Source organism: Penicillium argentinense, assembly GCF_028826775.1.
Source record: "Penicillium argentinense strain IBT 30761 chromosome Unknown utg000009l_segment0_segment0, whole genome shotgun sequence".
Classification (NCBI taxonomy): Eukaryota; Fungi; Ascomycota; class Eurotiomycetes; order Eurotiales; family Aspergillaceae; genus Penicillium; species Penicillium argentinense.
Genome location: NW_026622668.1, coordinates 2565533 through 2578665, shown reverse-complemented (window position 1 = coordinate 2578665; position 13133 = coordinate 2565533). Strand labels below are relative to the sequence as shown.

General features: G+C 51.7%; 3 protein-coding genes across 3 annotated transcripts; 2 read left to right on the top strand and 1 right to left on the bottom strand.

The window, feature by feature from the left end:
- Positions 1-94: 94 nt before the first annotated feature.
- N7532_008539 (uncharacterized protein) lies at positions 95-3156 on the top strand (the record flags this gene model as incomplete). The annotated part of the gene is made up of 3 exons (XM_056621031.1): positions 95-334; positions 430-528; positions 592-3156. The coding sequence occupies 3 exons, from the start codon at positions 95-97 to the stop codon at positions 3154-3156; spliced, it is 2904 nt and encodes a 967-aa protein (XP_056471837.1).
- Positions 3157-4095: 939 nt separating this feature from the next.
- Positions 4096-6315, bottom strand: N7532_008538 (WD repeat NOL10/ENP2 family protein; the record flags this gene model as incomplete). The annotated part of the gene is made up of 2 exons (XM_056621030.1): positions 4096-6038; positions 6099-6315. The coding sequence occupies 2 exons, from the start codon at positions 6313-6315 to the stop codon at positions 4096-4098; spliced, it is 2160 nt and encodes a 719-aa protein (XP_056471836.1).
- Positions 6316-6691: 376 nt separating this feature from the next.
- Positions 6692-11279, top strand: N7532_008537 (uncharacterized protein; the record flags this gene model as incomplete). Its single annotated transcript, XM_056621029.1, has 5 exons — positions 6692-6733; positions 6785-7070; positions 7135-9903; positions 9949-10596; positions 10654-11279. 5 exons carry the CDS (start codon positions 6692-6694, stop codon positions 11277-11279), a joined length of 4371 nt encoding a protein of 1456 aa, XP_056471835.1.
- Between the last annotated feature and the right edge of the window lie 1854 nt (positions 11280-13133).

Sequence of the window (13133 nt, the reverse complement as noted above, 5' to 3'; positions counted from 1 at the left end):
GGCACCCGTTTGTCGGGGTAAGCACTGCGGCGTCGTTTCTGATCTTTGTGGTCGTATCACTGACCGTCTCCGCGGATTAGACGTTTCGTCCACCATGCATCAGCACCCCCGATCCCCGGCCGTCCCTTCGCCGGCGCCCAAGCCGCCCGCCAGAGCGCCGGCCGCGGCTCGGGACGACGTCAAAGACAACGACTCCATCCCGCCTTCCCCCACCGTTGACATCAGAACAAATTCGACCAAAGGCTTGGGTATCGATGCCGGAGCAGACGCCTCAGAACCCAAGATGGCGGCTCCGAGTAAGGAAAGCATGGCCAAACTGAACCAGATCGTCTCGGTAAGTCAATCGCCCTCCTTCCGCTCCCATCGCTTATCGCCAGAGCGGCGGTGCGCAAGAACCACAGACTGATCATTCCTTGCGCTGTTTGACAGAATTACCATACTAAATCGGCTTTGATCATCCTTCATTCGCGCGTGGACCTTCCTCCTGCCTACCTCAAAGACTCCGACAAACCTAGGATCAACCGATGGGTAAGTACCGCTTTCGCTCTCAAGACATAAAACAGGGCTTTCCTAACCCCATGACCACTACAGTTTAATGTCGAACTAAACGATAGTGATGCCATCCGTGAGCAGCTCTGGGTCTGGCGAACCTGTGATGCGACGGACAACCGACCTCCCCCTCTTATCATCGAGACATACTTGGATACGAAGAGTCTGACGAACAATCAAAGTTTGGTGATCTTGGACGAGAACGGAAAACGTTGGGATGTGCAAGAGTCGCTCGATGCTTTACGGGACGAGGCCCGTGACCCGTATCAGTCGGATGCGGATGAGATCATCTTGGAGCGATGGACCATCGAGCTGGGTGAGGCCGTGAGCGATCCTCCGGCCGATCTGGGCTCCATCTTGCCAACGGTGTACAAGAAAAGCATTGTTCTTTTCCGATCTTTGTTCACCTATTCAAAGTTCTTGCCGGCATGGAAGTTCTCGAAGCGTAACACAAAGTTACGCCAGAGCCCGACCTTGAAAGTCAAGTATCGCATCATCGATGGCAACAGCTCTCGATTTGTTCTATCTCCAGATACATTGACAACCCCACTGTATGAAGGAAATGGGAAAGTCGTGGATACCTACAACTTCGGGGTCACCGAATCCCCCGCAGGGCCCTTCTCCGTCAAGGTCGCCTACCGCACAAACTGTGACTTCCGTGTGGATGATTCGGAAGCGCTACTGAGCTCTCGGTTCATGGGAGCTGATGACGATATCTTTCGTCCATCTCTACCCTCGGATGACTCCAAGCCGAATCCTGAAATCGGATCAGTGCCGGTCGAGACGCGCACTGTCGAGAACCCGGACTGCTCACGGGCATATGGGAGCTTGTCAACATTTCACCAGGTCGGTCCGCCTCATGGCACAAGTCCTATCTCCGCGTTGCGTGCAGCGAGGGATGCTGCTGGATCCTCTTCCCCGTCCGGTTCGCCATCGAAGAAGCTGTTACCTGCTGCGAAAATTGCGCCGACTGGTCGAGCTGCCAAGCTTGCCAGTGAAGGTGGTGGTTCGAACTTTGGCCGTCGTCCCTCTGTCTCCTTCCAGCCCTTCAAGGCTCCGCCTCTTTCTGCTTCTCCGGCATTGGTAGATACGCCATTGGGCGTGTCACCTCGGACCGTATCCGCTCGCATTCCCACGGGCACATCTGCCGACTCTCGAGTCATGCCGCCCCCGTCTGTAGCGGCCTCTGCACGAAAGCCCGCTGCAATTGCGTCTGAACAAGCCTTTCTATCGCCCACCTCAGCATCTCCTAAACCTGCTCCGATCACCCGATACAGTAGCTCCTTCAGTCATAGACGAGGCCGACCTTCTTCTGGTGGTATGAGCAAGCCAGATGACGACCATTCCAGCGGCAAGGCGAGCGCGGCTTCTTCAAACGTGCAACCCGGCTCTGGTCTGCTTGCAGAAGCCACCGGTACGAGCGCAGAATCAATCCACGCGGACGATGAGAATATTTCTGAATTCTTGAAGATGCTCGATCTGAAGAAAGATTTAATGAATACATCTAGCTCTATTTCCCAAGAAACTGGTCCGCGCAAGCCAACGGCCACCTCGGCTGCCCTCGCTCGTTTTCAACGCATGCGTGATTCAAACGCTGCTTTGTCCGACTCGATGTCGGCCTCCATGCATCTTCGACAATCGTCGAATTCCTCTAGCAAGCAGCTCTCGGGAGTGCCGCAGATGGTTGCTGGCACATCTATTTCCACGGCTTCTTCTCCTGGAAAACCCATCTCCCCCCATACTCCCCACACCCCCGCCATCAGATCTCGACTAAGCTCTAATAGCGTGGTCGACGAGATTGCCACGGAGCACGATCGTCGGGTCCCTCATATCGAACACAACTCGCCTCTTGAGGAGAACCCTGGCATGGAGTCGACGCAACGGGATCCATCGACGGCTGCTGCCATAGACATTCCAATGTCTCCGCGGGTGTATCCTCCAGCCTACCGGCGTTCAAGCTCTGCGGCCCAACGGATCCGGCCCATCGTGGCTGATGATGATGAAATATTTCCGTTCGGCATGCGGAGCGTGAGTCTCGGAAATGAAGAGGCTGCACATCCCGTTCCTAACACCCTCCAGCGGCGAATGAACGAAGATGAGAACCAGGACCCCAATTTAGCAGGCCGGCCCTCCACAGAGGATGCCAACGCCCCTGCAACTAGTGCCACCGGTGCTTCGCGCCGGTCCGCAACATCATCGGTCTCCAACGCCCATCTATACCAACCGCGATTCGCAAGCTCGCGAGGCAGAGGGTACTCAGGTGGCCAGTCACTCAGCTCTGCCTCGAGCAGTCTCGCCCGTGGCTCAGCCATCCCCCCACACCTGGCAGAGCGTGATGCGGACCGCGATGGAAATGCCAGCGGTAGCACTAGCGGCAACTCCACAATGGAGCTTCGCCGCGGTTCGGGTCAACGACCCAGCGCCAGCCGTGCTCCTCCTTCACTGGAGGATGACGAGCCACTGCTTTTTGCGATGAGTGATTTCGGCGCCTCCCGACGTAGCCTCGAAGAAAACCGAGGGAATCACGGGGGCGCCGACTCGAATAGTGGTTCCCGACGTGGTAGTGGGCGGCGGGGAGCTGGTCTCCCCAATTTTCATGTTTGGTAGAGCTAGATGCTCTTACGATCTAATACCGCGATTATCTACCGCACATTGCCATTTTTTGCTTTTCATCTTAGGCCCAGGCTAGAGTATGCCTCAGCCGTATCTCTCCAATACCCAATTTTTCATTAGCTTAACCTCGTTACCTCTCATTTCTCGCCACCTTGAATTCCCTTTTCTCTTGATCTATTCTTTAAAATCTTCCGCATTTGATTAACCTGGTTTTTATAGACTGAATTCTTTCTTCTCTTCGATTGGCCTCATGACTGATACTTGTGCATAGAAATTGGGTTTCAGTTGCCATTAGTTTTACGCGTTTTCATATTCTTTCTCGTTTCAGAGACGTTTCAGTTTTGATTTCAAAGCTTCGTCACCTGATCCTTACATCATAGGTTACCTTGCTCTTCTGTGTTTGGCGCTGTACTTGCTTCCGCGGTTCTTTGTATCATGAAGAGATGAACTACGTCTCGGTATCGTAGGGTATAAAGCCTTGACCGAACCTGAGAAAACTTATGAAATGATAAAACCTTGGCGTGCATGGATGTGGAATGTGTACCTTGATTCTATTATAAGGAACACCTAATGTAAGTTCTCGAATACTCGAAGTCCTCTTGTGGAGACTGGCTGTACAATACAGTGCAGTGTGTAATAGAGCGTGCTGCCGCTACTCAGATACGTTCAAGTTGGGTCCCATGATCAGAATTTGGAAACTTTTATTCTTTCAAATAAGCTCTATAAAACCAGGCTCCAGATGCTGAAAAATAATTCCGTCATGCAACACATATGAATACATTGCCAGTCCAGACGCCGGTGCAGGTAAATATCCAGACTTTTCTCCAATATCAACAAGAGGTAAGAAGGGGTCCACGGAGAGGTGAGACCGTCTTTGGTATTTCACGGGTATCATGAGTAACTTTTGTGAACCAAGCAAACACGTCCAACACATTACATCTTACGGAATGTGTTACCGGAGGCACTGCGGCGTTCCTTCGCCTTGAACTCGGTTTTGTCATAGCGGACCTCGGGTTTGCTGTTCTTAGTCTTGCTGGCGGGCATGAAGCTGACCTCTCGCTCGCCGGTAACACCGGTCTGCCGCGCGGGCCTTTGCTTCGCCTTCATGTTCTGAGCCCGAGAGCCGAATGACCTGTCACGGGCGGAGTTGGTGCGCGTGGAAGAGGAGACCTGCATGCGGGGAGGGGCGCGCTTCGTCCGCTTGTAGTCGGCAGAAGAGATCTTATTGGAGCGCTCAGCCTTCGCGGGACGTTCGGCCTCGCTGTCTGAGTCGGAGTCGGTGTCGGAGCTAGATCCAGGGACGTCGTCCACGGCTTCTTGTTCGACCGCAGTAAGACCACGTTCCTTGCGACCAGCAGGAATAGGAACAGTGCTGGGGTTGATGAGGCGGAATTCATGAGAGTTCTCATCAACGGCGAAGTCTTCATCCTCGAACAGGGCGTTGAAACGGCTGTCGGCCAGGACACCCTTGTTCTTTGACTCCTCATCCTCCTTGGCAGGAGCATCAACCATCTCCTCGTCGCCACCACGCTCGAGAACACGCTTGGCATCCCGACGCTCCTTTTTCTCCTCGGCGTTCATCAACCGCTCGGCCAACCTCTTGTTCACCTTGACGGCCGCCTTCTTCTTGCCACGAATGCGGCTCTCACGCTCCTTGTCGATCTTCTCCTTCACGCGCTTGGCGCGTTCTTCCTCCCAAATATACGGGTTGGTGATCAACCTAGCCTCCTCGTAGAGACGCTGAGCAACGAAGTAGCCGTGCATGTATGGGCGCATGAGGTTGGTGCGTCCAATAAGATGCTCCAGATTGAGGCTGCGAAGCTGGGGAACAGTCAAGAACTTGTAGTTGTCGTACACAGAGCCAGCGGCGGAGCTGGCGAAGGCGTTCGGATCGTTGGGATCCTCAGCCATCTCCTCAACCAGGTTATCAAGGAACGAGCACCACTTCGGTGCAGGTCCAAGCTGGGGAATGAAGAATGAGTGCTGTTGCCGACCTTCGTTCGCCGTCAAGAGCATTCCACTGTCCTTGCACCAAGCGACAGAATTGATATCCACTGCCGGTTCGACAGAGGTCCAAGGGCTGCCATCACGGGGATCCCAGATTTTGATAATACGCTTATCGGCTGACATCATCTTAGGCTCCAGTGTCGCCTCCCGGGTAGCCGTTGATGGTTGAAGGAACTTGAGGGTATGAATGGGGAAACCATATCCTTGGTCCTTCTTCAGCAGGGGAACTGGGGATCGAAGATCGTAGAGGTGAATCAGACCGTTAGAGGAACCGGTTCCCAGAGTTAGACCCGAGCGATGGAATTCAAGCGCAGTGATTTCATTCCGGGGCTCGTCCGGTCCAGGCTGTGAGGGTGGCAGAAGCACACCCGCTCGGCCCTTGGCTCTGGGGTCCCACAGCTCGACGGTGCCGACGGTCGTACCAAAAGCAAGCAGACCGTGACTCTCCTCTGCAATAGCACCAGTATTCACCGCACCAGTATGAATTCCACCTTGAAGTGTACCGCCGCCTGCCGATGTGAAATCATCACCGCCAACGTCAACCTCGAAACTTCTCATGTATCGGCCCATTTCCAGATTGAGGCGGAAGACCTCTCCCATTCCATCCTGGTTGACACCAACCGAGGGAATAAGTGCTTCGGTCGAATTTCGGTCATATAAAAGGTCGCGGCCGTATCGCGGGAGGCGGGTGGTGTAATGGCATCCTTGCGGGGTGTGAAATTCGAGAGATCGGTCGGACTGAAGGTGGAGGGACTTGGAATAGTCGGAGGACAAGAGAAGGAAAGTAGTATTGAGAGCGACCGTGTGCCTGGCCCATGAAAGAGACAGTTGCGGAAGGTAGTGGGTGTGAATTTGAGGCTTGTAGGTTCCTAGGAACAGTTTCAGTTGATTTGCACTTTGCAATTAACACTCGAAGAATAATCGCATACCTGTGCTCATAACCCATTCGCCATCTTCACTGACACGAATACATTGACTGGCCTCCTCGAACTCAAAGTCCTGCAGCAACTCCACGCGATTCGCATATTCGGGGTCGTCCTTCAAGCTGCGCTTGCGGCGTCTGGCGAGCCACTCGGGGAGTGGACGGGCTGTGTTGGAACCCGAGATGGTGTACACGGGCACCTCAGACTGGTTGGACAGCTTCATGGCGTCAGTCGATCAAATCGCCACAAAAACCGACGTCGTAAAAGCACCCTGCTGCGCGGTGAAGCCGAGAGAGAAAAAGATTGTTGCGATAAAAAACCCGCAGATAAGATAGCACGTGATCCATGCGCATCCCAGGCTGGTCCGAGCGTCGGCGAACTTCCCCGGAATTGCGCTCGACTGTTGATGCCGCCGCGTTCTCCGCGTTGCCTCGCCTCTGCGATGTCTTTACCCACCTGATGGGCTTCAGCACTGAGCTCAGTCGTGTGCGCATTTTCTTTACAGCGGAATCCCTCCACCGCTGGAAATGAATCCTCGAATAGATCCCATCATCCCTCTATCTGCGAATGCTCCCGGGGCTGTCCGCGACCGTTGAATCATGGACTTTCCTGGAAGCGCAACCACCAATATACATGTTATAGTAAGTAAACCGAATTTCCTGTCAGTCGCGCAACTGACCAAGATCCTCCAGGATGGCTTCTCCACGATATACTGGAGAATATACACGGGAGAGCAACTCGTTGCCAATCATCCCCAGGACGGTCCGGCCAGTGGCTACACCATCCTCAAACATTTGGCTCATCTGAAGGACCTGGAGGCTCGATTAAGAATCTTAAATTGTTTAGCTTCCTGTCCCAGGCGCCTCGGACTATGGGTGTTCTCACCAACCCCCGGGTTCGAGAGCCTAAACTCGTTGTATGTCAAAGAAGGCGAAACAGAAACCTCAAAAATTCTTGTGGATGCGACGACTCTCAAAGGTATGCCACAGTTCAACGAAATATTCGTCCTCTGTGACACCCCAAGTGCTAATCCACAGCATAGTCTCGGCATCGGGCAGTGTTACCTCCCAGGAATTGATCAAAAGTCTTTCTGCTGAGTCTCAAAATCCCACTGGGGCTCAGTCATTTACGCAGCAGCGGTCACAGCCAGCTCAAAATCCGACCCGACGACCAGAAGGCTATAGCAGCTCTGCCGCCATCTACGCTTCTTTTGTGTCGGCCGTTACCGGCGCCATTAGCCTTCACTTGATCCGAGTCCATGGTGCATTACCGCTCGGTTCACGTACGCTGTTCACTGCGGTGAACAGGCCGGGATACGAAAGCCCTCGAATCGACAATGAAAGCGTGCTTTCCCAATCATGCCTTACCTCGCTGAATGTCCAGTTGAATGCCTCTGGAACATTGACGATATCACCACTAACCATCTCCCAGCCTGGGATCACAAGGCTGTGTAGCCCCCTGGATGACATTTCCAATATTTTTCGGGTACAACCAGGATCTGATCTTTGGCTTTCTCCGAACGGTGCTATTGCAAGGCTTGTGACCGCGAATATTGAATCCCCTTCTATTCCGTCACCAGGTACTTCAGCTTCTGGAAACAACGTTGCAAGGCGACGGCAGTGGAAACTTGACGTGGTACAGTGGTTGGCCAACTTCGGTCTTCTTATCGACTCAATTGACGAGGAACCCTGGGTGGAGGTAGAGGTCTGGGAGCCCTTTTTTGCGAAATTAGCAGGAGAGGCATGGCGCCAAACTGATGAGGCTCAGTCGGGGATTCCTCTGAAACGTATGCTGTGGCCCGCGCGGTTCTGCTTCAAGAGGACCGGTCGATCAATACGATCATCCTGGCCGTCTAAGACGTCCGATGATCCATTGGAGTTTGCAGAGCGGTGGTTTGCGGATGCTAGTTCCCTCAAACTCAGTCAAGATCTTGAGAATATCCCCACCTTGGAAACGCCACAAGCCAAAGACCACGACATGACATCTCCCACAATCGACCATATGGAGAACACGGAGAGCCTTGCCCGGATAGCGCAATACCCGGATTTGCAGGCTACCAATCTGGTTTATCCAACTCCACCCGACGGCGCTGTCAATGTGGGTATAAATATTGCGAATGCGTCTGAGGCTTCTCCCGGGGATACCGGCTTCAATCTATCACCAACTGCGGCACAAGAAGCGAAAAACTCGTCTAATGTTGAATTTTCGCCAAATGTCGAGGTTGGTACCGGCCGGTACGACGCAAGTGACGATGAAGATCTCTTTGGTGACATGAACGACAAGGATTTCGAAACCAAAGGAATTACCGATGCCGATTTCAGCTTCTTTGATGACCCAGCCTTCGATGATATGGACGAGGGTGCTCCGAATGACGAAATGGCTGCAGAGATGCCATCAGACATGAAAGACTCGGAGGGAAACGAGAGGAATGGAGATGTTCACCAACAACCACCTGTCGATGATGACCTCGATGCTCCTCAACCCGCCAAAACCACCGAAAATGATGTGGAACCACCCAAAATTGAACAAATAGGCCCGGTTGATGAGGCAACGGGCTCAGACCAACCCATGTCATCTCCTCAAGAGCCCAAGTCTCAAACAATCAGCCCTCCTTTGAGTCCTGTGGAAATCAAGAAAATCTTGTTTTCTGGGTCACAAGAAGAAGAATCTAAGCAATCCAACGATACCCGCTCCCAGCAAGGCCACTATCAACCTGTTGCCTTCGAAAAAAAAATTGGGGACTGGGATCAGAAGTATGGAGCAGCAGGAAAGTTTTGGTTCTCTACCGGAATCTCCCTGAATACGATAGATCGCGGCTCGAACACTATCCCCACTGTCGGTATTCCTCACCGTGGAAGAGGCGGAGGGCTTCAAACCAAGCCAGCAGCTCAAAGCACGCTCTCATCTTTGGAGAACCACTCTCGATCGTCCTCCGTCTCTAGCAGCACAAGCAGTGACTTCAGCGATGAGGCACCAATAACAAACGCTCCGACGCCAGTCGCAACGGTCATTCCATCCCTTAAAAGGAAACGTATTCCCTCAGAGTCTGATGTTCAATCCGTTGCATCGCCAGCCAAATCTTCTGGTGCGCCTGAGGGTACAATAGGTTCGAAAGCTGAGAACACTACCTTTCTCGGTAATTTTCTGGCCAATTTCTCTGATTGGGTTTTCATTGGCTATTTTTCTGCGATACAAATCCAACAATCGCCAGTTCTCCTGCGACGTGAAGATCAGATTCCGATCGCTCAACTACTTGTTGACCAAATTACACAGTCGTCGTTAGACTATGTACTAGGAGACAGGGTTGGTTTATGTGATCTTGAAAGTGAGAATCTTACATTGCGAGCATGCCTCGAAGATGCCAACTTCTTGGGCGACATCGCAAAGCTCGATCTCAAAGGATATACTTCATTGCAAGAGAATTTATCTGCTGCAACTGGGCTGCAATCTTCCAAGGACTCTGGTAAGAGCTCAATCTCAAAGTCGGTCGCCCCTCACGTCCGTATTCGTCGGGGCAAAGACTATCTTGAGGCGCTTCCAACATCGATTGCCTTCTGGGAGACATTCGACCTTCAGCCGGCCTGTGGTTCAAAGGATATCTCGGCATACTGCATCCATCCGACTGCTGCAGCAAAGGCAGCAGATGAGTTCATGAATCGCTTTGGTCTTCTTTACCAAAGTTGCAACTTTGGGAGTCATGTTCGAGGCAATCAATCCACAGCATTCGTGGATGGCCTGAGAACTTGGGACTCGGAAAACTCGAACTACAACTATATGATGCAATCCCTTAAGGTTCTATGTCAAGACTTAGGTACGTGTCCTCCCATTTTTCATGGATTATTCTGACATACGATAGGAACTGAGCTTGCACAAGCACCGCCGAGCGGCGATAATTGTGTGGTCTATATTGTCAATCCTTTCCCGCATGCAGCAGCCCTTGTTGATATCTGCACGGCATTCTGGTACCTCTTCCAACAATTGGCTGCAGACGCCGACCGAGGACAAGCCCAGCCAATCAATGATGTTGTTTTGCAGATCATTCCTTTGGAGTTCATTCTGTCAGAGGACTCCATAGTTGTGCCAAAGCAGACTGATTACTTGAGTCTGGCATTTGAGGTATACAGTCGCTGTCGTCCCAAAGATGCCGATTCCGCTTTTCAGTGTGCTCCTCCTGTTATCCTTGCACACTCTCTCCCAAAGAGCATTAGCTTTCGACTTGTGCCTGAGAGAGCATCACCATTGCAAGATGGCAGAAGACTGCATCTAGCCCTCTCCAAAAGTTTAGACCAGAGATGGGTGTCAGCTGCGTGGTCTGATGGAACTGGTACCTTACAGATGGTCGTGTCATATTGCCTCAAATATCGCGGCAAGTGTGTGCCCAGGTCATCTGCCGAGGTCCGCAATGAAATCTGGAATACGACAAAGAGCATCATGGAGAAGGCTCAAGCCCGTTGGAAGCTCATCCTGGCCAATACGGAACCAATGGAACCAGATGATGTAGAAGGTATGATTTTCATTATCGCGCAAAGATGTCTCTCAGCCTGCTAACAACTTCCAACAGGATGGACCAGCCTAGCCGAGCAACAGAACAAGGCCCGTTCTGGTTCTTTAGAGCTCACTATTGTGACGGTTAGCACCATGTCAGATTTGGCACTTGAACCTACCGTCTCGCCCATGACGACCAGCGTCCTCAACCACCATTTTACATCGACTCCCGTCTCCACCCCCAATCCGAGCGTTAGCATCGCATCTCCTGAACAATCAGGCAACGCACCTACTCCGGGTGCAACCTACAATGCCCCAACCCCAACCGAGCCTTCCCTGGAACCGGATTCCGACGTCGTTCTCTCAGACATGTCCGATGAGTCCTGGACCGTCATCTTATCTCACCGTCTCAACAACTCACCCCACGTCACCGACTTCCGCCCCGCACTGGTCAGCGGGTATCTTTTGCGCCGCAAGGGCACCATCGATGGGGACGGCGTTTACGCAATGACAGTCAACCTAGTCTACACGCCACGGGCACCGCCCTCCCACGAATCCATCCTACGAGACATTCTCGGAATGTACCGGGATCTATCTACGCTTGCCCGAGTAAGAGGTCTGCGCAGTGTACAAAGCAACACCCTCCCATGGCATGTTGCCACCGCTCTGCGAGCACAGGAGCTGCTGAGCTATGTTTTGTAAGAACGGGTCATGTGTCATTAGCTTCATATCTGGCAACGGCGTTTTGGTTTTGGATTAGATGTACGAGAACGATCGGGTGCATTGCATGTTGATTATCAAGGTTAGGCAGAGATACCATTGGCGGCATGGATTTGATTATCATGAAAGCGATTCGTATCAATTTTCTGCACTCCTACTTCCACACTTTACTATCACTACTGTCAAATACACCTTTCACACTGCAGGTTACAGAAAATACACTGAGGGTCGAAATTCCCTTTATCCATGTGGATGCATAACGAATCCACCTGGGCTGAGCTTGTCGAGATCAACACACTTTCTACGTCACATCACGTGGTTGAGCTTGCACTATGTGTACATGATAATTTAGTGTCCTTGCTTTGGGAATGCATGTGAGGGAGCTACACGTGGGTACATGAGTGTAGGATTCCATTTGGATGCTCACTTCCATGTGGTCCGGATCAAATGGGTGCATGAGCGAGGGAAAAAAACAATAGTTGTTCAAGTGTTCACAATCGCATTATCTTAATGGCTAGTCGAAAGTGGCACCGGTCTGTGCTGTTATATATCTGTGCTGCAATCGGTAGTGTCACGCATGATTAGCCCACTCGTTGGTTGACAGCGTGCTGCCCCTTTTAGAAGCGCGATTTGATACTACCAATAGCTCAACAATGAGCTGAAGTACTGAAATTATAATGTGGAGAAAACATTTGCGGATCTGAATCCGTATCCATAATAATATTCATGTATCATATACTTCAATAAACAGACCATGTTTATCGGAAAATCATAGTCAAAAAAGTACAACCAAGAAAGGAAAGTAAAGCGCACGCATATCCCGATCAACTCCAGGAAAGCAAAATCAGCATCAAATAAGATGTGTGCAAAATTTAGGCCGCTAGGGTCAAGGTTATACAAAAAATGAGGGCGCCGCAGCAGCGTCGCCAAGTTCATATCGAGGTCAGATTCGTTATCGTGGTGGCTGGGCATCAGGAGGGAAGAAGGGTATCATGTCTCTTTTGTGCGAGTTTGTCGAGAAGAATATATCGTAGTCGTAGATGGGGAAATTCGAAGATAGGGGGCTGGTAACTAGGTGTGAACAGGGGGTGGATGTCCCGACCTAATCCTCACTTTTCATCACCCTCCATCTGCACTCTCTTCATCCGGCTGCTGCTTCTTGGAGAAGAAAGACACGTGGTTTTGTACGGCCCAGATAGCGAAGCCCGCGATAGCGAGAAGGAGGAAGAGGACGATGATGATAATCGCGATGGCGATGTTGCGCTTAACCATGATGGCTGGCAGCGATCCAACTGGATCGTTGTGAAGGAGACGGAGAGAAGTCGATTAAAACAAGGATCAAGAATGCGGTGATATCGGCGTCAGATCAATTTCATGAGATCGTTAAGGCGTAGAATTGAAAATTGCAAGCGGGGCGTCAGAAGATAGCCGCAGCGATGCGGGGAAGCTGTATACTTCCGAGTGTAGAGTATACACCGTGAAGTTCGGCGCGTCGTTCGAAATCGCGCGGTCGGAGCCCCCTATTGAGAATGAGTGAAAGGCAATGAAGAGCCTTTCGGGGACATGAGATGATAGAAGGAGAAAATATTGCGTCGGTCGGAATGTGAATGGGAGGTTTTAAAGGAGGGATTTCCCAGCCACCGAAAAAGCACATGGCTGGGGCCGCGTGGGGCGCATGGCGGAACACAAGGCCTGGAGCTCGACACCACGACACTTCAGAGATCGAAACAAATTGAACCGAAAAAAAGATAACACAAATGGATCAATGAGTTGTAGTTTACGAGCTGTGTTTATCGAATAAAGCGAAATATTCATAGGAGCTGGATAGCAGTGGTG